This window comes from Suhomyces tanzawaensis (genome assembly GCF_001661415.1).
Source record: "Suhomyces tanzawaensis NRRL Y-17324 unplaced genomic scaffold CANTAscaffold_6, whole genome shotgun sequence".
Lineage (NCBI taxonomy): Eukaryota > Fungi > Ascomycota > Pichiomycetes > Serinales > Debaryomycetaceae > Suhomyces > Suhomyces tanzawaensis.
Genome location: NW_017963641.1, coordinates 261,778 through 285,189, shown reverse-complemented (window position 1 = coordinate 285,189; position 23,412 = coordinate 261,778). Strand labels below are relative to the sequence as shown.

Below are 23,412 nucleotides of genomic sequence, written 5' to 3'. Positions count from 1 at the left end.
AATACGCAACAGTTTGAACGTAGATCTGATAACGTGACAGGTCATGTGCTTGACTACCTAAAAAATCTGCCTGGGTATTACTAGGAATTGCAAGCACTATTGTCGATGTGGCCCCAGAAAAAAGGGTTAGGCAATAGGCTAAGTTATGGAGTGGATGGTAATGGCTTGCCGTTGTTGAATAAGAATAGTCTGGCTCTCAAAGATGGCGATAGTGTGCATTTTGACTTCCCTAGGCATCAAGATGATGGCATTCAACTACACGAAATCTCAGGATCTACCTTACATTTAGTCCAGAGCCAAAAGCCCATAAATGACTCTAATGAAGAGTATGAAACAACTGAAAATGGTAGTTTGTTGAGAAATTCACGAAAGATAGCAGTACCTGGCATTTATGTTCCAAGTGATATATTGACTTCTTGCATGGTCGAGGCCAATTCCATAATTTCATCTTCGGTATATGATCCAAGCTATGGAAATTTGTTCACAATGTTTCGTACTCGAACAAGAAGCTCACATTATCAATTTGAGCAGACAGTTGCTGCATATGTGACCGGAGAAACTGGAAATATTTTAAATCTTTCTATTTTAAAGCCACAACAGATTGAGGTAACTCATTTACAAAATGAAAAGAAGTCAGATATACTGTTGCCTGATTTGTTATGTCCATATCAACTTAGTTTCACTGAATCGATCAAGCAAATAGAGATAGGACCAGTACTGCCTTACTTTGTTTCGCCGCTTATCTTAGTGAGGACAAGTGGTAAGATTCATGTATTGAAATGCTTTAGATCGGGCACGTATGTTACCTCAGCATGGAATTCAAATTTGGAAGTTGATGTGGTAGCACAAATACTGTCTGCGGATTTCAAGAGTTTCGATTTCGTCGATGTGGCTTTTAATCCCTATGACTTTACACTGTTTACAGTGATTGATATTAAGGGAAACTTTGGAATATGGAAAATACCGGTAAGGAATACAACTGACATGATGAAACTAGAGGCACCCGTGGGATCAGAAAAGTTCATTCTTGAGGACCCTTCGGAACTCTCGAATTGGAAACGAATCTGTTGGTCCTACAACCCTGAAACAATGTTGATTGTAACTCGTTCAAGCATAACAGAAATTAAACTTGGTAAAATTTGGTCATCAAAAAAGATAGTGTCCTCCAACACATGGTCAAAAATCATTGATTTTGTCAGAACTTCCGAATCCGGATTCTTACTAACGTCCAAGGAGTTAATATGGGTCAATTTGAAGAATTGCGTAGAAAGAATAATGTCTTGGAAGCACTTCCTTGATGATTCTGACCCGACGCTAAGGTTGAGTGTAAGTCAATTAGATGAGGGAATTTTCAAGTGTTTGATATATTCTCAAATGCACCCGTTGATCTTTGTATATACATTTGGATTTGATGATGATAGACCTTACAGCTTACGGGATCCTTACTTTATCAAGAGGAACACAAAACTTGGAAACGTGCAACAAATTACATTGGCAGAATTGAATCAAGGTATGTACCGATCAATGAAGAAAGTATCTGAAGATGACTTGGTTATAGGTGATGAAAATGATTTAATCTGCAGAAAATTTGGCTTGTTCGAGTTAACAACCTCATTAGGTTTATCAATGGTGTCCTTTTCAGAAATCGAGAATCTTGGAATAAATTCTTTAAAGACAGAATACATTCGCGCAGGGTCAAAAGAATTAGAAGACGAGCTTTCTTCCTCTACAGGTGCAAACGACGCACAGATTGCAAGCAAGCAATTAAAGTTGATAAGCTCACTCTTGAACAATAACAGCAAATCCGAGTTCGAACAAATTGAGGCGATTCAGAACTATGCGTTTTCATTGGGTGAAGGTGCCTTCAAACTTAAGAATTCCGAAGATGTGTCCATTTTACCCGCTTACTTCTCATTACTAGACATTTCAGAGAATATTCCTTATAACGTGTCCGATATAGCAGAAATTGACCTAATGATAGAACAATTAACTAGATTTTTTGATCAAAAACAAATCAGCTTATCTAGTCTAATCAACAGTGCTTTCTTGAACAGATCAAAATTCAAGGATCGATCCCATAAAGATACGCAGAACAAAAATATTGAAGACTTACATATTGCATTGAAGACAACATTTCTATCTAATCAGTCATTATGTGAGATCAATGAGTTCAGCGATCTTCAGAAGGCTTCAGTTTTAATTGGCTCCGCTCTCATCAAAGCAAAATCTGATACTTTCACACCTATTTTTGTGGCAAATTACCAGAAATCTTTCGAAGAAGCTTCAAGCAGCGTCAAGGAGTTGATTCTGGAATGGGATAGTGCCGATACAGAAACGGAACAATCACAAGTTGAGACACAGTATACCAACGTTATCTCTTCCATACCTTCTATCAAACTTGGAAGTCAGGCCACATCAAAATCAAGTGGCCGCCGTAAAAAGACCTTTACCCAAAACTCACAATTGTCAGTACGTGGTTCGTTGCCAACTCAAGCAGGTAGTCAATATCGATCTCAAAATTACTCCCAAGATGATTTCGGAAGCGATTCATTGACCCTAAACACACAAAATACCCAGCATATTCCTTCTTCTGCTCGATTAGGTTCCCAGAAAAGATTCCAATCCTCTCAAATCGGAAGCCAGACAAAGCACAAAAAGAAGAAAAAGAAAGGAGGGTTTGCATAGTTATTTCTTGTATCATATTTATACTGTATTATATTCAATTCACAACAACGCAGTTTGTGTTTCTTGATTAACACTCTTAATCTTGAGAGCCAAAGTTTCAGGATCGATACCCAAGTCTAGCAACTTTATGCAAAGTTGTAAAGTAGATTCATCAATTTCGGTAACATTTAGAATCCTGGCAAGTTCGGTAACAAGATTATTGTTCAGGGTTGTAGATAACCCAAATTGGGATTGTTGGTTCATCACAGCTGATTGTTTGAACAGGCCATCAATCCAAATTTTGTGCTAATCATCACGTGACATGTAAATACTCAAATCAGTTCCTCATAGTATTCTACAGGATATGATCTAATGCGGTTCATTCTATCAAGATTGGATGTTATTAGCCAAACAAAGAGAGTTTTCGGGGTGAGACTCAGGAATATCCTGAGTTTATCACCGGAAAAGCTTAGAATAGCACTTTTTGGATCCGATGAGTTTAGTGTTCATTCTCTTGAAAAACTATTAAAGTTTCAAAAAGAACACCCACTGAAGATTGAGTCGATACATGTTATAACTCGAAGCATCAAATCCAGAGGAAGGAAAAGCAAAATAATCCAAGACTTACCAATAGCAACTTACCTTTTGAGAAACAACCCTTCGATAGAAATAATAAGAGCGGACTCAGCGCAGGAAATTTCCAACATCAATGACAGATTTGTGTTTGATTTGAGTATTGCAGTAGCCTACGGTATCTTGATACCTCAAAAATTCATTGAGAACTGTAAATATGGTGGAATTAACGTACATCCCTCTTTGCTTCCTAGGCATTCGGGTTCTTCACCACTTCAATATGCATTGATGAAAAATGACTCTTACACGGGATGTACAGTTCAAACATTACACCCAACAAAATTTGACAAAGGAGATATTTTAATCCAATCTGAAGAGATTCCGATAGAACACGAGGATAACTTTGATTCTTTGCAATACAAATTGGGACGAATAGGCGCCAATTTGCTTATCAAGGTAATATCTGAGGATATGTATCTTTCTCCTAAGGAACGGGTTCCTCAGAAAAAGTATGAGTTTTCTTTAGCTGCTAAAATCCCTGCAGGAAGAGCTGAAATCTTGTGGTCGAAGTATACAACTCTGCATATTATATCTTTAACTAAAGCATTAGGTACATTATTTTCCTATAAACAGGTTTGTATCAAACGGAAGAAAGCTGATGTTAACGAACTCCAAAAGGTCAATTTTCGTGAGATTTCACAAGTCGATATAAAAGATTTAAGTCTGGAGACAGTGAAATCATTGAAAGGTGAAGGCGACTTCACTATTGAACACCACCCAAATCCAAGAATAATTGTTAAAACTATCGATGGTTTTATAGCAATACAGAAACTTACATTCCAATGTTACAATGAAGAGCTGCCAGAAAAGTTTTCCAGTGCTTTAACGAAGAGGGCTGGTTCAACTTCTAATACATTTTTGCAAAAAATGTGAAAATTATATAGTAAATCAAATAGTCATTATTATTCAAGCTATGTTAATAAGGTTAAGTAGATAAATTTACAAAATTACCTGGCAATGCTTATTGAATTCTTCAACTGCAATAGAAATTTTGTTGTAGAGGAAATTTCTGTTACTTTTCTCTGGAATAGGGAGGAATGGTCCTGATTTCTTCTTCAACCCAATATTAATACCTGTTGGCTCCACAGATATGGACTTGACTTGATCTAGTCGAATTACCCATTTGGATGTTAAGGTATTGGTTTCAAATAAAATCAACATTCTATAAGTAACCATCACAGCCTTCTCTTCTCCAGATAGTAGTAAGTGGGCTAAGTACTTCTCTTCAAAGTAAATACCACCGTCAACAGCGTTGAGCCAGTACTGGCCTTGTGCCTCCCTTTGTGAATATGGTTTGATAACCTCATTATTGGCAATATGTCTTGGTAGTCTAACTTTGTCTAATCCTTCGGCATCAAAAACCGTTGTGGTGTTACGTATTCCCTCACTGACATTCGAGGCGAAATCAAATAACCCAATTGCAGTTTTTGTTGGTAAACCAACAACCCCTTTTCCAAGTCCCTTGAAAAATCCAGCAGCACCTCCCGTGCTTGCACCTTCTATCGGAGCCGAGGCAATTCCAGTGACTCCAGATGAAATAGATTCATAGAATGAGCTTGCACCTGAAGCCATACCATAAAGGGCATGTTTTGGCTTGTTTCGACGTTGATTAAGTCTTCTGCGTTCCTGGAATTTTTTGTCCAACGTGACAACTGATAAACCTTTTGCAAGAGAACCCGTTACTTTGGCAAAAGAATCACTAAAGCCAAATATAGACTTCTTCAAAAAACTAAGACCACCCTTTGCTATACCAATACCCAACTCCTGTGGACGGTCATTTATGATAAAGCCTTGGTAAGGCTCGTAGAATATGTCAAGAACACCTGACGACAAGTGCTTGAACAAACCAACAGGGTTACCCAAGAAGTCCGCTGAGCCAAGGATTTTGTGCACCTGATAGAAAAATGATTGCCCATAGTGAGTTTGTATTGATTCAACAAGTAGAGGGATTGGAACTCTTATATTCTCAATGAACAATGCGTTTAACTTTATAGGAGCGTCATTGATGTTCCCAATGGCCATAGTCAAAACATTGAAGAAAAACATCAATGTGTTCTGAGAGGATGTTTTGTCATCCACATTAACTCTTTCGGTTCTAACAAATGACAAATTTGCAAGTGCTGGTTGCAAATGTAATGCTTCAAAATAAATGTCACTGCTCTCAGATAATGTTTCAGGTGCTGGTAACTCTAAGGACTCATCACATAGTTTGTTAATTTTCTCTTTGTTCCAGCTAGCACCAGGAAATTTTGCGAAGTCAAGCAATGCAAATAGGAAGTCTTCATCTATTTCAATTGTCATTTCTTGTAATAAGACTGTTGCATACTTTATAAAAATAACCCCATGGCTATCATCCTTTACCTTGCATACCGACCCAGAGAAAGACGGATGATTGTTCATTTCCTTTCCAGATTTAGGAATAACACTTGGATACACAATTATCGGGAAGATCCCTCCATACAACTGATTATCGACTTGGATCCATTTCAACTTAAGGCTTAAATTCTGATACAAGTCTGATTCATTATATCGTAATTCTAACCCTCTCAATGTGATATAACAAAGCTCTTGTTGTCTGGTATTTATCAAAGAAATTCCAAATCCCTCGATTTTAGTTATTATCTTAGTATGGTAGTTTTCATCATTTTCAGTAGCTTCAAAAGTTTGTGACATGTTAACGCTGGAATTATTCTTACTTCCTTGAACCTTATACAAACTAAGGGAAGGATCGTAGTTCGTTATTATAAGTGATTGAGTAGGCCCATCAGCAACCACATTTAAGTCAACAATCTTCTGTTCAGAGTCTTGAAGTGGAGGTAACCTGAAAGGTTTTAGGTTACCAATCTCAGCAAGATTTATTGCTCGTTCTCGTCCATGTGATCTAATCACTAACTCCTTTATAATAGCATTAGGATAATCATACGCATAGGGCATAACACTTTTGGGTGGGATTCTGTAGTAAATGGGCTTGTACTGCGTATCGTTCTTCACTGTTTCTCCATTTTCATTTATGTTAGGATCGGATTGGTAAATGAAGAATTCCGAATCACTGAAATTTCTAATAGAGTATGGCCAATGATTATTGGCGTTCTCAATTTGAATGAAAATGGTAGCATCCTCGATAATGATGTTGACTTTGAGTAGAATCTGACCTATATTCTCTTTATGAACTTTCAAAAACACCTGACCTATGTCGTCCAAAGTGAAGGGGGAGGACCATGTTTTCGATGCATTCGTGAATTTTATCAAAAGACTTTTTTGGTCAATCCGTCTCAATCCATACAATGGAATGTGCTGTTTCGCTTCCACGGTAATCTGATTAGTCGTACCATTTTCCACAACTTGAATAGCTTCATCTAATGTGTTTTGAATCACATAGCGTGGTGCGAGGGTTACTACCTTTGACAAAATGTACTTTCCCTCTCCCTCAGCAATTGAAAGTGCATAGTTGTACTCCTTCTGCTTTCCTGCTATTTGTGTTTTTGGAGCAGATGCTTGTCCTAGTGCATCAAAACTCAATGGCGAGGACCAGGTTGAATCATCAGCTTTAAGAATCGCCCTATTCTTACGATCACCGTGATTCTCGAAAGAAAACATACAAGGAGCAAGCGGCTTAAACAGTGCTTTGCCTTGCACCTGAAGCAAATTTCCCTTTTCGTTGATCACTAAGTCCTTACCTGTTTTGTTTAATATGACATAAGGTGAGTAAATGCTGATTTTCAAACTTTTGCTAGAGGAATTTCTTGGGTAATGAATTCTAAGTTTTAACTGTTGTCCGTCTGAATGCCTCAATGAAATAGTATGCTCTCTCTTAAACTCACTTCCCGAAGGGGTGTTGATGATGGCAAACTCAGATTTGCCATATCCACAGTTCTTTGGTTCAACACTAAGGAGTAGAAGGCTAGTCAAACTCACCACATGCACATAACTTTTTATACCCTTTGGAATACTGCCATTCCAATCTTTTTTTGCGTGTTTATCATAGATTCTATAGTCAAAATCGAATGGTAGCAAATTCTCAATCTCAACTGGCGCAGAAATTATCAAGGTCATATGGGGATAGATTCTTGATAAAGGCTCATCTGCATCATAACTGGCTTCAGCTTGAAAATAATAGGATGACGTATCCCTTTCCGAAGTTGCAGGACAATTCAATGAATGTCCGTGATCTAGGAAATCTTTCCAATGGAATGTTTCATTGGACCATTCATAGGAGCTATTCACCAAAGGCTTGATTCTTAAATTCTCAGAATACACAACATCAATTGGCAAAGACTTGGACTCACCTGATTCAATCTCAATCGTATTATTATCCTCATTAGAATTTTCTTGATTTGAAAACTTAATCTTAATTCCCACATCAGCATCATTTTGAATTCTTACGGTTGAACGCAACCATATTGTTTTAACATTATCATCCCCAAGTACAATTTCACACGATAATCTATTATGAACCCCCTTGATAGGTGGGAACAACATAAACAACATTTCACCCTCGCCAGTAGCAGCTATTTTGTGAATGCTCTCGTATGGGGAATCTAACAATTTCAATCCGAGGATTCCAGCTTCATTGTTAGTGTCCAAATTTTGGCGAATCTTTTTCCAATCTTCAAAAGACCATGGTATTCTTTCTTGAGACTTTATTATTGCCCGACTTGAATCTTCATCCTCATTATCGGCCCACACCTCGATGTCAAAACCTGTCTCATTCACAATGATGTAAGGATTGTCCTGTCCTCTTGGCTTCAATTCCAGGCCCGTGGTGATCAAATTAGAAATCTGTGATAATAATGCTACCGATCTCGAAGTAACTGTTATTTCAGCCAATTTTCTGGATACAACGTCAACCACTAAGCTGACTTTAGGTTCGAGTGATTTTGACACGTAGACAGCAATTGGCCATGATTCAAGTAAAGGTTCCCATGATGATTTTGAATAGTTGTAGATATTCACGTACTGCTCAATATGCATTTCGGCACTCAAGTCGGTAGACCAATTAATTGCCTTCACTTCGAAGGGCTTAATATTCATGTCAAGTACCGGAAGTTCATGAACATCTCCTATCAACACGAACCTTACTCCCCCGACACTAGCATTAAATTCCTCGCCTTTGACCACAACTTGTTGGTCGTGTTCATCCCTCAGCTTATTTGATTTAGCTGACTTGTCAGTTAATATACTAGGTGCATACTGGGACAACCTTCTCTTGAAATCTTCAGAGAAATCAAATCCAGTACCCTCACGAGACAGATTATTTCCTTGAGCGAGCTTGTATAGCTCTGAGGCTTTGTTGAATATATTCAAGGCGAAACGAATGTCCCTCAAGGAAACACGAATAAGGATAGGGTCTATAGATGCTTGAATATTTGTCAAGAATGAAACAGGAGAGCTACCCCTTGAGTCATGAGCAAATGAGATTGAAAAATCATCAATGATCCTGTATTGATTTGAACCGAAGTCGTTCATTTTGCACAAGAATAATCCAATATTGTTTGCAGCCAAAGACAACACTTGCTGACTGGTTATCAATAATTGTTCAACCTTAAAAACCGCAGCGAGCGTATCCTCTCTAGTTGGATTTTCCAATAAAGTTATTGAAGGTTCCTTTATATTTATCGAAAAGCTCACGGTTTGCTTTCTGTCGCTTAGCTTCTCGTCTTCTTCCTGATCCATTACGGCCCTTGCATTCGATTTCTTAGTTGAATCATTTGCTTTTAATCCTATTCCAAATTCATCGTCAAAAGCATCCTCTTCGTTGTATTGAACGATTGGTCTATCACTTTCAAATCCTTTATCAAAGAAATTCTGTAACTCGAAAATATAGTCCAAGGCCAAAATTGTTTTTGGATTATCAACGGTCAAGAACACAACTATATTTCTGTTCTCAACAGGACCTTCTGTAGATGCTGTCAATAAAAATTGGTCGTTGTCAGATTGAATTGGTGGAATCAATTCTGTAAATTTACTGCTTGTGGCATGCCTAACGTCTTTGACAATAAATGAACGCACAGTGATATTGGACTCAAAATGACCATCCTGTCTCAAGGTGAAATTCAAGTTCAAGTTATTAAGTGAAAATGAAGCGAGTCTAGTTGCATCAATTGATGCTAAACCCGAAGTTTTGTTAAAAATAGTAAGTGACACCTTGGGAACTTCGAACACGAGCTGAATCTTGTTGTGCCCTGGATCGATATCAATTTTCAGATCTTGTATTTGATTTGGTACCCTTTTTGAGTCTTGACCCTGAATAGTAGAATTGTGTTTGACCACCGCATTCGCGTTAGCGGCATCTTTTTCGACATCTTGTAAGTTTTCTTGATCATCAGAAACTGTAAAAGCACGAGATATGGAATCAACTAGACTCATAAGGAACTTAAGCTGTAATTCCGTTAGGTTCAAGTCAATTTCTGGAGTGTTACCGCATACTGCAATTAGAGCACGATCTTGAACATATTCATCAGAATATTCAATTTTGAATGACATATCTAAATTGTTGACGATTTCTGAAACTTGTTTAATATCATTAACAAAGTGAAATTGTGATCTCAAGCTAATATTTCTTATTCCTGCAGTGATGATATTCTTGAACCTAGCATCATTAACTTCACCCGCAACAAACTCATTAGATGCATAAAGTTCTCCTAAATGAGAAGTTATGGTATCAAATGAATTATCGAATCCTTCAACTAGTCTGGGAAAAATAATGGTAGGTGCTTTAATGAGAATGTCAAACTTAATTTTGTCGGCGTTATCGATCAGGCTTGCTTGGTTAACTGCAGCTTCTCTAGCTCTGTCATAAATTGCTTTCATTTTCAAGAATTGGCTTAAATAATCAATGATTCGATTGAATGAGCTTTCCACAAAGTTAATCGCTAGTGAGCCCGTCTTAAATTCAATTAACGAGTCGTAATGTTCACGATTGGTTTCAGCATCAAAAGTCTTGTACTTAAATTCAGCTAGATTATTTCCTTCAATGCTGATTAGGTTCCGTAAACTTGAATCTTTTGGTGTGCCCTCATTTACCTCATCATGCAATGACAAAGCACCTAAAATTCCGGTCACTTCCAACTCTTCTGGAACTAGGAATACATTGATATTCGCTGTGCTCAACTCCAATGTAGCAAAAGTAAGACCATCATCGCTAAGAAGTAAAATGATACTATCTAACTTGATGTCCACGTTAATCCTTTGTGGTGACTTATCTTCATCTTCAGAGTCATTGTGTTTTAATTCATCCGCTGGACTAGGGTCGGCGTTTGGATCTGTGAATGTATTCAAAATGAAGTTCAAGATACTCAAGTAAGACTTGCGTGACACCACAAATTGCACTGTAGCAATGTCCACCACCATGTCCTGGTCAAATACCTCAATATTCAGGCCATTGAATTCGACAATTCTTCTGGTTCGCTCATAGTCAAGCTTAAATAGTCTCCTTCTCTCAATACCTTGCTTCGAGAAATGGTTAGAAGATATGAGCTTATCAAACTCATTTGCACTCGATCTTTCAATATGATCAATCAAATTAATATCTTCCAATGATAAATCTAGATGTAACTTATCGAGAGTTTTGTATAATTGAAGATCTAGGCCATCACCAATTAAATCTACCAAAGGCTCGGCCTTGAGGGAAACACCGTCTATACATCTTGATAGTGATACATTAACAACTCCCATGTTGAGATTAAACTCAAAAATATGTTGCTTCTGCATTTCTGAATTTTTCTGGTTTTTAGGATTTGGAACTTCCTCACGATGGAGTGAAGATATGTCATCTGTTGAATCCTCAATCAGAGGAATATCACCTCCGGAACTGCCGTATGCATTGAAAAGACTTGATTCATCTGTATCCAGAATGTCCAAATTAGGGATCGCGACGTCAATTATTTGCATTATTGTTTTGTATTGGAAATCGTTCAATGCAAGGCCAATCTTGGGAATATCACCACCAATCTTGAACTTGGGTAAATTGAATGCTTCAGGCAAAATAGAAATTCCAAGCAATAGGTTAATATTCAATTTATCTAATATAAGGGCTGGCCTATCATGACTTTCCGTGTGTAGTTGCTCCATTGTACTCTTGATATCTGATCCGACCAAAAACTGAGCATCCTGAAGGTGAACGTTAAACTGATCGTACATCATTGTATTCAACTCTTTCCAGTCTTCAGTTGAGTAATTTTCCTTCGATTTGATTTCTTCTATCTTTGATTTTTCGACTAAATCACTTACAACACTGATATGACCAGCATCAATAATTGCAACAGGAGAAACAATGCTTGCAGGGTCTAAAGGCAAAATGATTAGAGGGGCCTGTAGATCCAACTTGACATCAATAGTCTTGTGCTCTTCTAAGGCGTATTGTAATCCTATTCTCGTTTGCTCACTAAGTCCTTCCATGGTTGCCTCCGCAGCATTCATTATAGCCCCGATGGTATTGAGGTGGATCTTCGGTGGCTTGAAAAATTTCATGACTTCTTCGAAAAATTTAGGATTATGAAAAACAGTAATAGATCTCAATTTAGCGAGTAATAGGGAATCCGCAGAGTCATTCAAGGGGTTATGTTCATATGCCACCTGAAAGAAAGGATCTGATTTTGTATTTCCGTTCTGACCTGAGTTATTCACTTGTTTTACGCTCACAATATGCTTATACAATGAGGTTTGAGTTCCATCCTCGATTCTGAACTCCTGTAGCTGAAATTTGGCTAAAAATGAGTCTGGTCTTTGGTAAAGCTGAGTTGTACATCCCTCAAATACAATCTCCGCCAAATTAGTCAGGTTCTTCAGTTTAATATAAATACCCCCCTTCTCCAAAGAAGCTTGAACCTCTAGTTTAATTGTATCCCTAGGAACATCTATTGAATTAATTAATTCTTGGTTATCCTCGTACTCAATGGCTTCGTAAAGCGCTTTTCTTTGATCTTCAGATAGCTGCAAATCAATCTCATCACCTTCTGTATTAGAAGCTTGTTGTGTTTCTACTTTCTTCGAGTCCCAGAAGTATGACAACCATCCTGACTTATTATCCGCCGAACTTTGTTGGCTGTTAGTTGTCAAAGCTTTGCTATTGTTTTTTCTAATGTCGCTGCGGGCTAAGGATCTGTAGAACTTAATATCTTCAAACGATAATTCAGCTTCCAACTCTTCTAGTGCTTTATGATCCGCATTCTGGAAGCTGGTGGGAGAGAGTAATTTAGCTTTCCACAATGAAATGTACGAAATCCTCTCATTTCTTCTTTTCTCAAAATAACCCCAACTCCATTTATAGTTTCTTTCATGTATCTCATCAACAATGGATTTAGCTGCATATCTAAACCACGCCTTTGGGTCTTCGCTGACAGAAACCTTTGGTCGAAATTTTCGAAACTTTTGAGTTTTGTTATACCAGTGAAACTTAGATGCTGTCCAAAGTAGATCATGGTATTGTTGGGAGTCCAATTCAATGCCAAACTCTTGGAAAAACAATTCAGCTTTTATATGAGGTACTAAATCAGTTGTTCCACTTTTATGCACAGTAACTTTACCATTACCAGTGACTGGCTTGAGCAAGAATTGCAACTCGTCATTCGAGCAATCATCTGTAACTATGGACTCCTTAAAACTCTTAAGAAGCTCTTCGTGATTATCAACATAAATTGTTTTTGAGTTTGTGTTCATGTAGCAACTTAAGTTTTTAAGGGTCAATAATTTTCTTGTGAATTGTTGAGTTATAGAAATGAAACTGGGAATCCATGATTCATCAGTTGAGACCGCCGAAAGCTCATTCAATGTGAAACCCACAGCATAAGGATTTTCAGTTAATGTAGAATCATCTTCATACCTAATATGAATATTTTTTATAATTATTTGGGTATTATCTACGATTTTTGTTACGAGTGACTCAGTAAATGTTTCATTCGAACTCAAATCATTTGAAAGACTCTTATTCTGTGCTTTAGCAGATTGAATTGCTTCTAAGTCATCCAATTTATCCTTCTTTAATTGCAAATTTCTTCGCTTTTCCTCATCCAAGTCGAAATCTTCCAAAATTAAAGGGGAGGCTAACAAGTACACATCTTCAATAATCACACGCACGGGCTTGGACTTCAAGTTTGACCAAGGTATCTGAAGTGTGAGTTCTCCTAAATGACCAAATTTAACATCAAGGGGAAGGTTGAATTTATCCAATGATTCCTTTTTTAATTGTAGATTCTTCAATTTGACATCCCCACTCCATATACCAATGTTCAACTGCTTTGGATCGAAATTCTCAATGTACGAACCTAAAAACCGATTCAACACATTTGCGACCAAAGATTCAAACATACTTATGAGTCAATGCTTAGGAGAAGAAATTGTTTAGTTGATTTCAATATTTCTAATGCTTTCTGATATAGCAAGCATAGTTCTCAGTCGCAAACGCGACATTCAAAATGTGAAAAACGACATAGGGAGTCGGTTTAGTTGTTCGATCTAACCTGTAACCCACCCCTTGCAGGTTATGATACAAGGGTGCGCCCCAGAATACCCGTGATAAGGTTAAAAAGAGTAATTACTCACATATCCTGGGATCATTAGTCACGACTAATTGTAATCAATTAATTGATATCGCTAAAAGACTTTGATAAGAACAAAATTCCACTGGTTGTATTGTGGCCAATCTAACGAAAGACCACTAAGATAGTTTTATATCTAAGGAAAGTCTGGATTTGTCTAGCTTAGTCCAAAGGAGAGGAGGCAAATTGAGATCTTCGAATAGTTAACTCAGATTAAACGTTGTCTGTTTGCATAGTTGTTCATTCTAGTTTAAATCTCGGGGCTATACTCAATATTCTTAGAGCCTTCCAAATATTCTACAAAAGTGATCTCAGACCAGGGCGTTTGTTTACCTATATCTGCCAGTCTAGATCTAGGAGTCGAGGTAAAGAAGCATCAATATTGAATACTGACAACGATTGAAGCTAATTCTTGATTTAATCAAAACGTCTGGACAACATGTCATCGAATTCGAATTTACAACAAAGAGGAATCAGCGAAGTGATTGGAGTCTATCAGAAAGGACCAGAAATAGGAAGAGGGTCTTTCGCCACCGTTTACAAATGTATAGACATTGTAAGTAATTATTGCCTTTCAGAGAAATCGGACATACTAACATTTAGAAAACGCATAAGTCGGTGGCCATAAAGTCTGTTGTTCGTTCAAAGTTAAAATCAAAGAAGTTGTTGGAGAACTTGGAGATTGAAGTGTCCATTCTAAAAACCATGAAACATCCTCATATTGTTGGGCTACTTGATTATCATCAAACAAGTTCTCACTTTCATTTGGTTATGGATTACTGTTCTATGGGTGATCTCTCCTATTTCATAAGAAGAAGAAACCAGTTAATCAAAACACATCCTGTTATCTCCTCTTTATTAGAGAGATATCCATCCCCAGAAGGTTCACATGGGTTAAATGAGAAAATTGTGCTCCATTTTTTGAAACAACTTTCTTCAGCATTGCAATTTTTGAGAGATAAGAGTTTAGTGCATAGGGATATCAAACCCCAGAATCTATTGTTGTGTCCTCCGGTTCATTCAAAAAAAGAATTCAACGATGGCCATTTTGTGGGCCTTTGGGAAATGCCCATACTTAAGATTGCGGACTTTGGTTTTGCAAGATTTTTACCTTCGACATCAATGGCGGAAACTTTATGTGGTTCACCTTTGTATATGGCACCGGAGATATTGCGCTATGAGAAGTACAATGCGAAAGCAGATTTATGGTCTGTTGGTGCAGTACTCTATGAAATGACGGTAGGAAAACCGCCCTTTAAAGCTGGAAATCATATTGAATTATTAAAGAATATCGAAAAGGCCCACGATAAGATAAAGTTCCCGTCATCCGCGCAAGTACCAGAACCATTAAAAGATTTAATTAGATCCTTGCTAAGATACAATCCTACTGAAAGAGTCTCGTTCAATGAATTTTTCAATGACATCTTAATCACGCAGGATATGGAATGCAATGATATGCCACTCGAAACTTCGGACATGGATGAAAATTTATTCATTAGCGAATACATCTCACCGATGCATCCTACAAGAGGACAAAATACGAATACCATCACCAGCTCATCTCCTAAACTGAATAACGGACACGAGAATGAAGAAATGGCATCAGCAACTACAATGGAGAAAGAAACGCGAAACTCTAGAGAGGTTTCACCCGAAACCACGAGAGATGAACAGATCAAAAATATAATAATCAACAACAGTCCCGGTCCTGATACGGTACAAAAAGGAAATCCAAGTCGAAACTTTGAAGGTATTCTGATAAACAACCATTTCCAAGGCCCAAACAACAATGATGCCATTTTGGAAAAAGGTTATGTGGTTGTGGAGAAAAGAGCAGTAGAAGTGAATGCAATTGCAGATGAGCTTGCTCATGCAGGCAGTGGTGCTGCTGCGATCACTCCTAATAGATATGGAACTGTTGGGAACATGGACAGCGTTAAAACCACTGGAAGAAGACTTTCGCTGAGGTCAAATTCTTCCAACAGTCAACGTCGACCCAGCTTTACTGATAGGAGGATATCTATTTCCATATCCCCAAGTAATGCTTTGAGTAAAGCTATTGGCTTAGCTTCAAACAGGCTCTTTGGAAGCAATGTTAACGGGAGGTTAGTTGAAGAAGAATCTGACAGGAAAGAATTATTGGAAACAAAGGAAAATGCTAGTTTCTCAGCTGTCATTAACAATCCCAACTTTGCTAATAACCTCTTAATCGACAAATTAAATATTCCCACCTCAACGAGTTTGATTCCAAGTTTACGCAAAGCATCAAGCACCGATGAACCAATGCTGGATGAAATTGTGCTTCGCAAATTGGAATCAATTGCTACAAAAGCTCATTCAATCAATTTATTTGCAGATGTTAAATTTAGTCAATTGATACCAAGCCCTCCATCAATTGAAGGGATTGACGATGATTTATTGCATCAGAATGATATGCTACCTCCTAGGATGGTTCGCACAATTAGTGAAGAAGGCGTGGCTCTATATGTGAAGACTTTGTCTTGTTTAGCAAAGGGAATGACGGTTGCAAGTGATTGGTGGTATCATCAATATGACAGAGAAGATTCAGGATTGGTTGATACTGACTCAGGGTTTTCCAATAGACAAACAACACTAGAAACATCGGTGAAAATCAATGAATTAGTTCAATGGATTAGAGAAAAATTCAACGAGTGTTTGGAAAGAGCCGAGTTCATCAAATTACGTCTAGAAGAGGCAAATTCATCACTCAATAGGGAGTATGAAATGGGAAATAAGGAAGGGTTCACTAACTCTAAAGTGGCCCTTGAGCCTATCGAATCTAATAAAGTGATGGCTGAGAAATTGATTTTTGACAGGGCTTTAGAGATGTCTCGAAATGCGGCAGTTAATGAATTAGTAAAGGAGGACTTAAAGGGATGTGAATTGGCATACAGTACATCAATTTGGATGTTGGAAGCATTACTTGACGACGATGAAGATAATCAAAATTTTGATGTAAGTTCAAATGATGAAAAATTGGATAATGAAGATAAAGCAATGGTTGAGAAATTCATTGTAAGCATTGGGAACAGATTATCCGTTTTGAAGAAAAAATTGGAGCTAATCTAATGTGCTAAAATTGGCTGGGAGAATTATATCTACAGTCAATTTAATCATTTTCCTCATTCCCAGTGATCTTTTGGGAAGGGGATCTATTTCGACGGACTCATAGCAGGGCTATGAGAAACGACCAGATTTTAATTTTAATGTTTATTTTGACGCAAAAAGCGATGGAACTATGGGAATGGGATATTAGGGATCTTAATATACATGATATACATTTGTGCTAGACCTGAAAGCATCAACATAACACTCGCTTTCGAACTGCTCTCTGACATTGTAGGATTTATGGAATAATCACACGGTACAAGAATGAATCCACGACGTAAACATCTATATCTGAGCTGGTTGTGCTAACCATTTGACTGTATTCTTAAGGTACAGACAAAGCTTAGTCATGTTTGCATTCTCGAATGTGCTGAACTTGACCTCATCTTCGCATAAAATTCTATCCATGAATGACCATCTCATGTATTCGAAATCCACTTGACGGGGTTGGTCGCCTCTGTCATCCACATATGTCAACCCGCTGAACATTCTTACGTTAAGTCTATGTTCTTTTTTGTTGTAAATTTCTTTGCTTTCCATGAAGTCAACAGGATTAACCTTCTTCACATTGCAATGTACTGCAAACAATGGAATGTTACTGCTTGAAGAAAAGACATTGTCTTCAAGGTTCTTCAAAAGTGAAATTTGTTTATCCATAGGTAAGTCTTTCTTATGATAAAGTCTCAGCAAATTTTTCATCTCAGCAGTAAAAACATTGTAATCCATAATTGGATCTTTCTGCCCCATTCCAAGACCGTGAAAACTAGAATCATCGTTGTAGCCAACTGTTCGGATATATGATTTAACCTGGTAATGAGGTTTACGGACAACCATAGCAGCTGTAACAAAAGTGTCTTTATCACCCTCACCCAATTCACCCAATGAGAATAACTTATAAAAGTACCCTGGGCCAAAAACATTGTAATAAAGTGCAACCAAAAGGGCTTTACCATGTGTTTTCTTATTCACGATCAACTGACCTGATTCTGTAGATAAATCTGGGATAGCCCCATCCAAGTCATGATATGGAACTTGAAGCTGCTCAGTTTCGTTAACGGCAACTGGTGTAATCAAAGGAAATCTATCATATCTTGTTCTTAACTTTTCATTGACCCTCAATCCAGCAACACTATAGAAGAAAGGTGAAATGGTACGTTTCCAATAATCAGGCCATGTAATGAGACCATGTTTCTTATAGACTGTAGAAGTGAATATTGAGTCTGGGTTTTTGACCAATATATTGTCTGAGTCAAGAAGAATAACATGTTGAAAGGTAGATGCAATTATCGCTAAAGCTTTGTATTGGTAGCTTCCGAACAGCCACTTTCTAGTCACTGCGGTACCGAGTTTCTCAGCCACAACGACACACGAAGCATCAAGCTTTGGCAACACATTGTGACAGAAGTCATACTCCTGTTCGTAATCATGAAATGTAGGTAAAATGAACTCTACTGGTAACTTAGAGCCCGTTTCCCTGAGTGATACAAGAGAAAGATATGACAACCAGGAATACCAACCACCGCCAATAAGCACGATACCACGCGAGTTCTTCTTATAGGTGGATTGGTGAAGACCATTGGGCAACTGTTTCAACACAGCACCATGCTTTAATCTGAGCTCGTCATAAGTATCTTGGGTAAAATGTGCCTTGGTCATGAGTGCATGCTTAGAAGTAGGAACGCCAGGACCGTTGTACACTTGTTTTATATAACTGATTGGATCCGCTCTTTCAGCTTCCGATATGTTGAACTTATTATTGTCGAAGATTGTGAATATGCGATTCCAGAAATCATGCGAAGGTTGGGCGGGCATAATACCGATATTTGGCTGGCCAATTATTGATTTATAGGCTGGCGGTGGCGCTATCGTCCTTTGATTTGGATTATTATTGATTATTTTGATGGAAAGTGACACATTTCTATTGATCGGTATGGTTGATGAATATAGCTCTTGGGTGTTATAAAGTGCATAAAGAGTGAAGATGACGATCACAGAGAAGAGTGCCAACCTCACCTTCATCCGGGGGAGATTCAACATGACTGGTATCTATGAAGAGTGAATTAGAGACGATAACGAGCGATTCCCACGCACAGGACTGTTACGCTTCGTTATATATATAAAATTAACTCTGGGAACACAAAACCAAATTTTTAACCAAAATAATGAACGCTGAACAACACTTTGCAAAAAAGAAATACAAGAAAAAAATCTGGGCTAGCCCACCATAGCGCGACACTAGAGAACGCGACGCATCCTATACGAGAGTACCCATTAGCAACAGATAGTATAGAGCCCTATACCTGGATTAGTTTTGGAGACATATCCGTGGCCAGACTGAAACATTATTTGCTATATTGATAACAATCACAAGTCTAAGCGTATTGAATAAGGTCAAAATTTACGATCGTCGCGCAACATGAGTGGCGGCGCGTGGCGCATCTTAGGGGTCCGCATAAAATACACATATGCCGGTTTGTGGTGATCCCGATGCACATCTTCGAATTAAACAAAGATATTCATCTAGCGAATAAGTTGTACAATATAGTAATCCTGTGCACATTAACATCGTGGTTGAGGTTGCAGAAGCATGAAGAATTGTCTCCAGAGAAACTGTGGCAGATCCGCGTTTTAGATTTGTGCATACTTGCTGCTTTGTTATTGTGGCCCTTACTACCCACATCTTTACTTCAAAATCTGCTGTACGACAAGCTGTGTTATTTCTTCGCTCACTACTAATTAGTTGAGTAGTATTGTAGTTCCGGTACCAATTCACACAAAATAAGGTACCCTTATGGTTCGAATTTTTAAAGACGCGTCTCGACACATTTAAATTGTGTTTATTACAACACAGAGGGTATTAGTAGCCCAAATGTCGGGATCGCCTCCTAAAAAGATTTGGAAGAAAAGGGCGATCTTTCCGTTCTAGCGCGGAATAATCGTTGTAAGGGTTATAGAGCCAAATCGTAGCACGTGACTTCTGAAATTAATGGAACATTCATGGATTATGTCCTTGGTGGTTCGTTCATGAAGCAAAAAATATGAGCGATTCACAATTCTCGAGTGGATTAGAAAGAATTGATGGTGATCTACGCAATCGTAACCATATCAACTCCCTAAGGACATCAAAAACTATCAATCATGAGCAAGTTGGTGCTCGAGATGGTGAGTTGGGTGAAGATGAGTTAGACGAGATCATCACAAAGACTAATTCACTTCGTATCAGAGATCAACCTCACATATCATTGTGGTGGAAGAGGAACTCAAGTTGGGTTATAAAGTATGCATTTCCAATACTTTTGACTTCATTGTCAGCATTTGTCCGGCTTTACCGGATTCATACATCAAATAAGGTGGTATGGGATGAAGCTCATTTTGGAAAGTTCGGATCTTACTATTTGAAGAATGAATTTTATTTCGATGTCCACCCTCCTTTGGGGAAACTTCTAGTTGGCCTCTCTGGCTATTTGGCCAACTATGATGGAAATTTTAGCTTCGAATCTGGTGAAACTTTTCCCGAGAACTGCAATTACGTCTTGATGAGATGTTTCAACTGTATTTTTGGTATTCTTTGTACACCATTGGCATACAAAACATCCCTCTTGTTGGGGTTCAGTCAGCCTACTACTTGGTTCATTTGCTTGCTGGTGATTTTTGAAATGATTTCTCTTACTCTCTCCAAATTCATTCTCCTTGATAGCATGTTATTGTTTTTCACCGTTTTGTCTTACTATTGCTTGATAAACATACATGTACTTCGGAATTCTAATTTATTATTGAGTTATCATGGAATAAAGTGGTCATTACTTACTGGAATATCTATCGGGTGTGTGTGCTCTGTGAAGTGGGTTGGTCTCTTTGTTACGGCTTTGGTTGGATTGTATACTATTTATGACTTGTCCATCAAATCGTATCAAGTTGTTTCAACGAAAACACTATCAGCTGGTAAATATCTTGCTCACTGGGCGGTGCGAATTATCACATTGATACTAGTTCCGTTCATGATCTACTCAATTTGTTTCAAAATACATTTCACGATCTTAAGCCGCTCGGGGCCCGGTGATGGTTCAATTTCTACATTATTGCAAGCAACCTTAGATGGAAACACATTGAAAAATGGACCTAGATCAGTTGCTTATGGTTCATTAATTACAATGAGGTCTCAGGGTTTATCACCTAACCTAATTCATTCACATCCTCACACATATCCTGAAGGCTCACAACAACAGCAAGTTACGACATATGGCTTCAAAGATGAGAATAATGAATTCCTAGTTGAATTCAACATTGAAGAAAGCTTGAATGGAAATTTTGCAACTTTAGAACCGTTGGAGAATGATAATATCACCAAGACTTATCAGCGGGTAATTAATGATCAGGACACCATTCGCTTAGTACACAAATCTTCTGGGTGTTTGTTACATTCTCACCCTATTCTTGCTGCTATACTGAAATCCCATTATGAGGTTTCCTGTTATGCGGATTTGGAGGGAAGTGATATCAAGGATGAATGGATAATAGAAGTTCAAACACAAGAAGTATCCCCATCAAATGATTTCGATGATGAAGATCCAACACATATTCATCCAATATCTACAAATTTTCGACTTCGCCATAAGGTATTAGGGTGCTATCTCGCAACTACAGGTGCCTCCTACCCAGCATGGGGCTTTCAACAAGGTGAAGTAGTCTGCAAACAGTCATTTTTACTGAAAGATAAAAGTACTTGGTGGAATATTGAAGATCATGAAAATGATAAGCTTCCTCAACCTTCAATAAAGTACGTGCCTCCTAGGCCCAAATTTTGGAAGGAATTCGTATTATTAAACTATGGAATGATGGCCTCTAATAATGCCTTGATACCAGATCCTGATAAATTTGATAAGCTAAGCTCTGATTGGTGGGAATGGCCAATATTGCATACTGGTTTGAGGATGTGCTCTTGGTCAATTGACGATGTCAAATACTTTTTGATTGGCCACCCGTTTATTACCTGGTTCTCAACTTTCACTTTGATTGCGTTCATACTTTATTTCACAATAGTTGTCTATATGATGAGAAGGCAAAAAGTTTCGTTCGATATCTTGGATTCTTATTGGAATGATTTTCTTATTCAAGGTATTATCCCCTTCCTTGCATGGATGTTTCACTACATACCTTTTATCTTAATGGGAAGAGTCAAGTATTTGCATCATTACGTCCCTGCATTATATTTTGCTATTTTCGTCAGTGGGTTTTTCATGGAAAGTGTAATCTACAAACGAGCACCATTATACATTTCATATTTATGTTACACATTGGCATACATTCTAATACTCGCAGGCTTTACTTATTACAAGGATCTTGCATTAGGTATGGAAGGTTCATCGTCGAATTACCAGCATTTGAAGCTCTTAAGTTCTTGGATAGTATAGTTCTAATATTCTATAGCTAATTGAATACGTATAACAGAAGGAGTCAGTTTCGTGTACAGTATTTCCAAGATGATTGTCTGCCTGCGCTAACAGGATTGCAGATATATATATCAACTCTCGTCTGCATTCCTAATAACATTCATACCCCGATTATACTACCACATTTAAAACCTCTGCAACTCTTGTCTGAATCTCTTTTATGCAAAAATATTATCTCTTCGTTTACTTTGTAGTTAATGCCAAAATTATTCAATTCAATTCTGTTGAGTTGAAAATCAGTGCAAAAACAAGAAATGAACCATTTATATGGAATAATCCAACCAATACTAGGATTATTCTAAGTACTTGCACTATCCATATCCATATTCAATAGCGGGAAGTGATCTAAGATGTCCATAAATCTAACAAAAATACTTAAACCAACTTCATAGCCAAATACAAAAACATTGGCAATTCTACTTCATGGATATACAATTGGGACATTAATTGAACTCAATAATGGGCTTTACCCCAAGCGGAAGAGAAATGGACTTCCTATGATTCGAAATTTGAGGATTCTTGAAAAGGATTAATCATCTTAAGAGAGTAAAAAAATATCCATGATCGACAACTTCAACGTCATTGGCATGAAGAACTGAGACATATCAAACAACCATTTACTATGAATACTTCGTAGACTTCCTTCCAATAATCTTCTACTTTTCTTCCTATTATCTAGAGAATTGATAATTTGTTAGGACAAAAAAGAATCTAGAAGTTTGCCCAGTTCTGAAATCGTTGGAAAACCCTACCAGCACACTCAAACAAACTTGGACAAATGAAGCTGAACTTTCTGACCAGTACAATATACACAGCCTGATATCATTTAGACACCCGCAAATCTATATTCGTATAAACAAACTATTTACAAAGCAACAGCGAAATTAAAATATAACCCATTAATCGAGGTCATAAGCATATTTAAATTACGTTCTAGACTTACATATTGTAGGATAAAATCTCAAAGTACCAGATACCTTTTAGATTGTTACTTACTCCTG

The 23,412-nt window shown here is 37.7% G+C and overlaps 7 protein-coding genes across 7 annotated transcripts; 4 read left to right on the top strand and 3 right to left on the bottom strand.

Moving 5' to 3' along the window:
* Window positions 1–101: 101 nt before the first annotated feature.
* CANTADRAFT_26852 (uncharacterized protein) lies at window positions 102–2,901 on the top strand. Its single transcript, XM_020207910.1, has one exon. The coding sequence runs from the start codon at window positions 106–108 to the stop codon at window positions 2,683–2,685; it is 2,580 nt and encodes an 859-aa protein (XP_020062925.1). The 5' UTR covers window positions 102–105; the 3' UTR covers window positions 2,686–2,901.
* Window positions 2,731–2,889, bottom strand: CANTADRAFT_35971 (uncharacterized protein; the record flags this gene model as incomplete). The annotated part of the gene is made up of 1 exon (XM_020208661.1): window positions 2,731–2,889. A coding segment is annotated over one exon (159 nt), but the record flags the coding sequence as incomplete, so codon positions are not given.
* Window positions 2,902–3,036: 135 nt separating the features above from the next.
* On the top strand, window positions 3,037–4,170 carry FMT1 (methionyl-tRNA formyltransferase; the record flags this gene model as incomplete). The annotated part of the gene is made up of 1 exon (XM_020206886.1): window positions 3,037–4,170. One exon carries the CDS (start codon window positions 3,037–3,039, stop codon window positions 4,168–4,170), a length of 1,134 nt encoding a protein of 377 aa, XP_020062924.1.
* A 25-nt stretch (window positions 4,171–4,195) lies between these two features.
* On the bottom strand, window positions 4,196–13,661 carry VPS13 (membrane morphogenesis protein). The gene has a single exon (XM_020211285.1). The coding sequence runs from the start codon at window positions 13,600–13,602 to the stop codon at window positions 4,237–4,239; it is 9,366 nt and encodes a 3,121-aa protein (XP_020062923.1). The 5' UTR covers window positions 13,603–13,661; the 3' UTR covers window positions 4,196–4,236.
* Window positions 13,662–14,271: 610 nt separating this feature from the next.
* On the top strand, window positions 14,272–16,922 carry ATG1 (serine/threonine protein kinase; the record flags this gene model as incomplete). The annotated part of the gene is made up of 2 exons (XM_020211093.1): window positions 14,272–14,388; window positions 14,436–16,922. The coding sequence occupies 2 exons, from the start codon at window positions 14,272–14,274 to the stop codon at window positions 16,920–16,922; spliced, it is 2,604 nt and encodes an 867-aa protein (XP_020062922.1).
* A 324-nt stretch (window positions 16,923–17,246) lies between these two features.
* CANTADRAFT_55304 (alpha-mannosyltransferase) lies at window positions 17,247–18,773 on the bottom strand (the record flags this gene model as incomplete). The annotated part of the gene is made up of 1 exon (XM_020210430.1): window positions 17,247–18,773. One exon carries the CDS (start codon window positions 18,771–18,773, stop codon window positions 17,247–17,249), a length of 1,527 nt encoding a protein of 508 aa, XP_020062921.1.
* A 1,226-nt stretch (window positions 18,774–19,999) lies between these two features.
* PMT6 (dolichyl-phosphate-mannose-protein mannosyltransferase) lies at window positions 20,000–22,372 on the top strand (the record flags this gene model as incomplete). The annotated part of the gene is made up of 2 exons (XM_020211793.1): window positions 20,000–20,111; window positions 20,139–22,372. The coding sequence occupies 2 exons, from the start codon at window positions 20,000–20,002 to the stop codon at window positions 22,370–22,372; spliced, it is 2,346 nt and encodes a 781-aa protein (XP_020062920.1).
* Between the last annotated feature and the right edge of the window lie 1,040 nt (window positions 22,373–23,412).

Coding starts and splice junctions, on each gene's coding strand:
- CANTADRAFT_26852 (XM_020207910.1), top strand. CDS start 106: ATGTGGCCCCAGAAAAAAGGGTTAGGCAATAGGCTAAGTTATGGAGTG.
- VPS13 (XM_020211285.1), bottom strand. CDS start 13,602: ATGTTTGAATCTTTGGTCGCAAATGTGTTGAATCGGTTTTTAGGTTCG.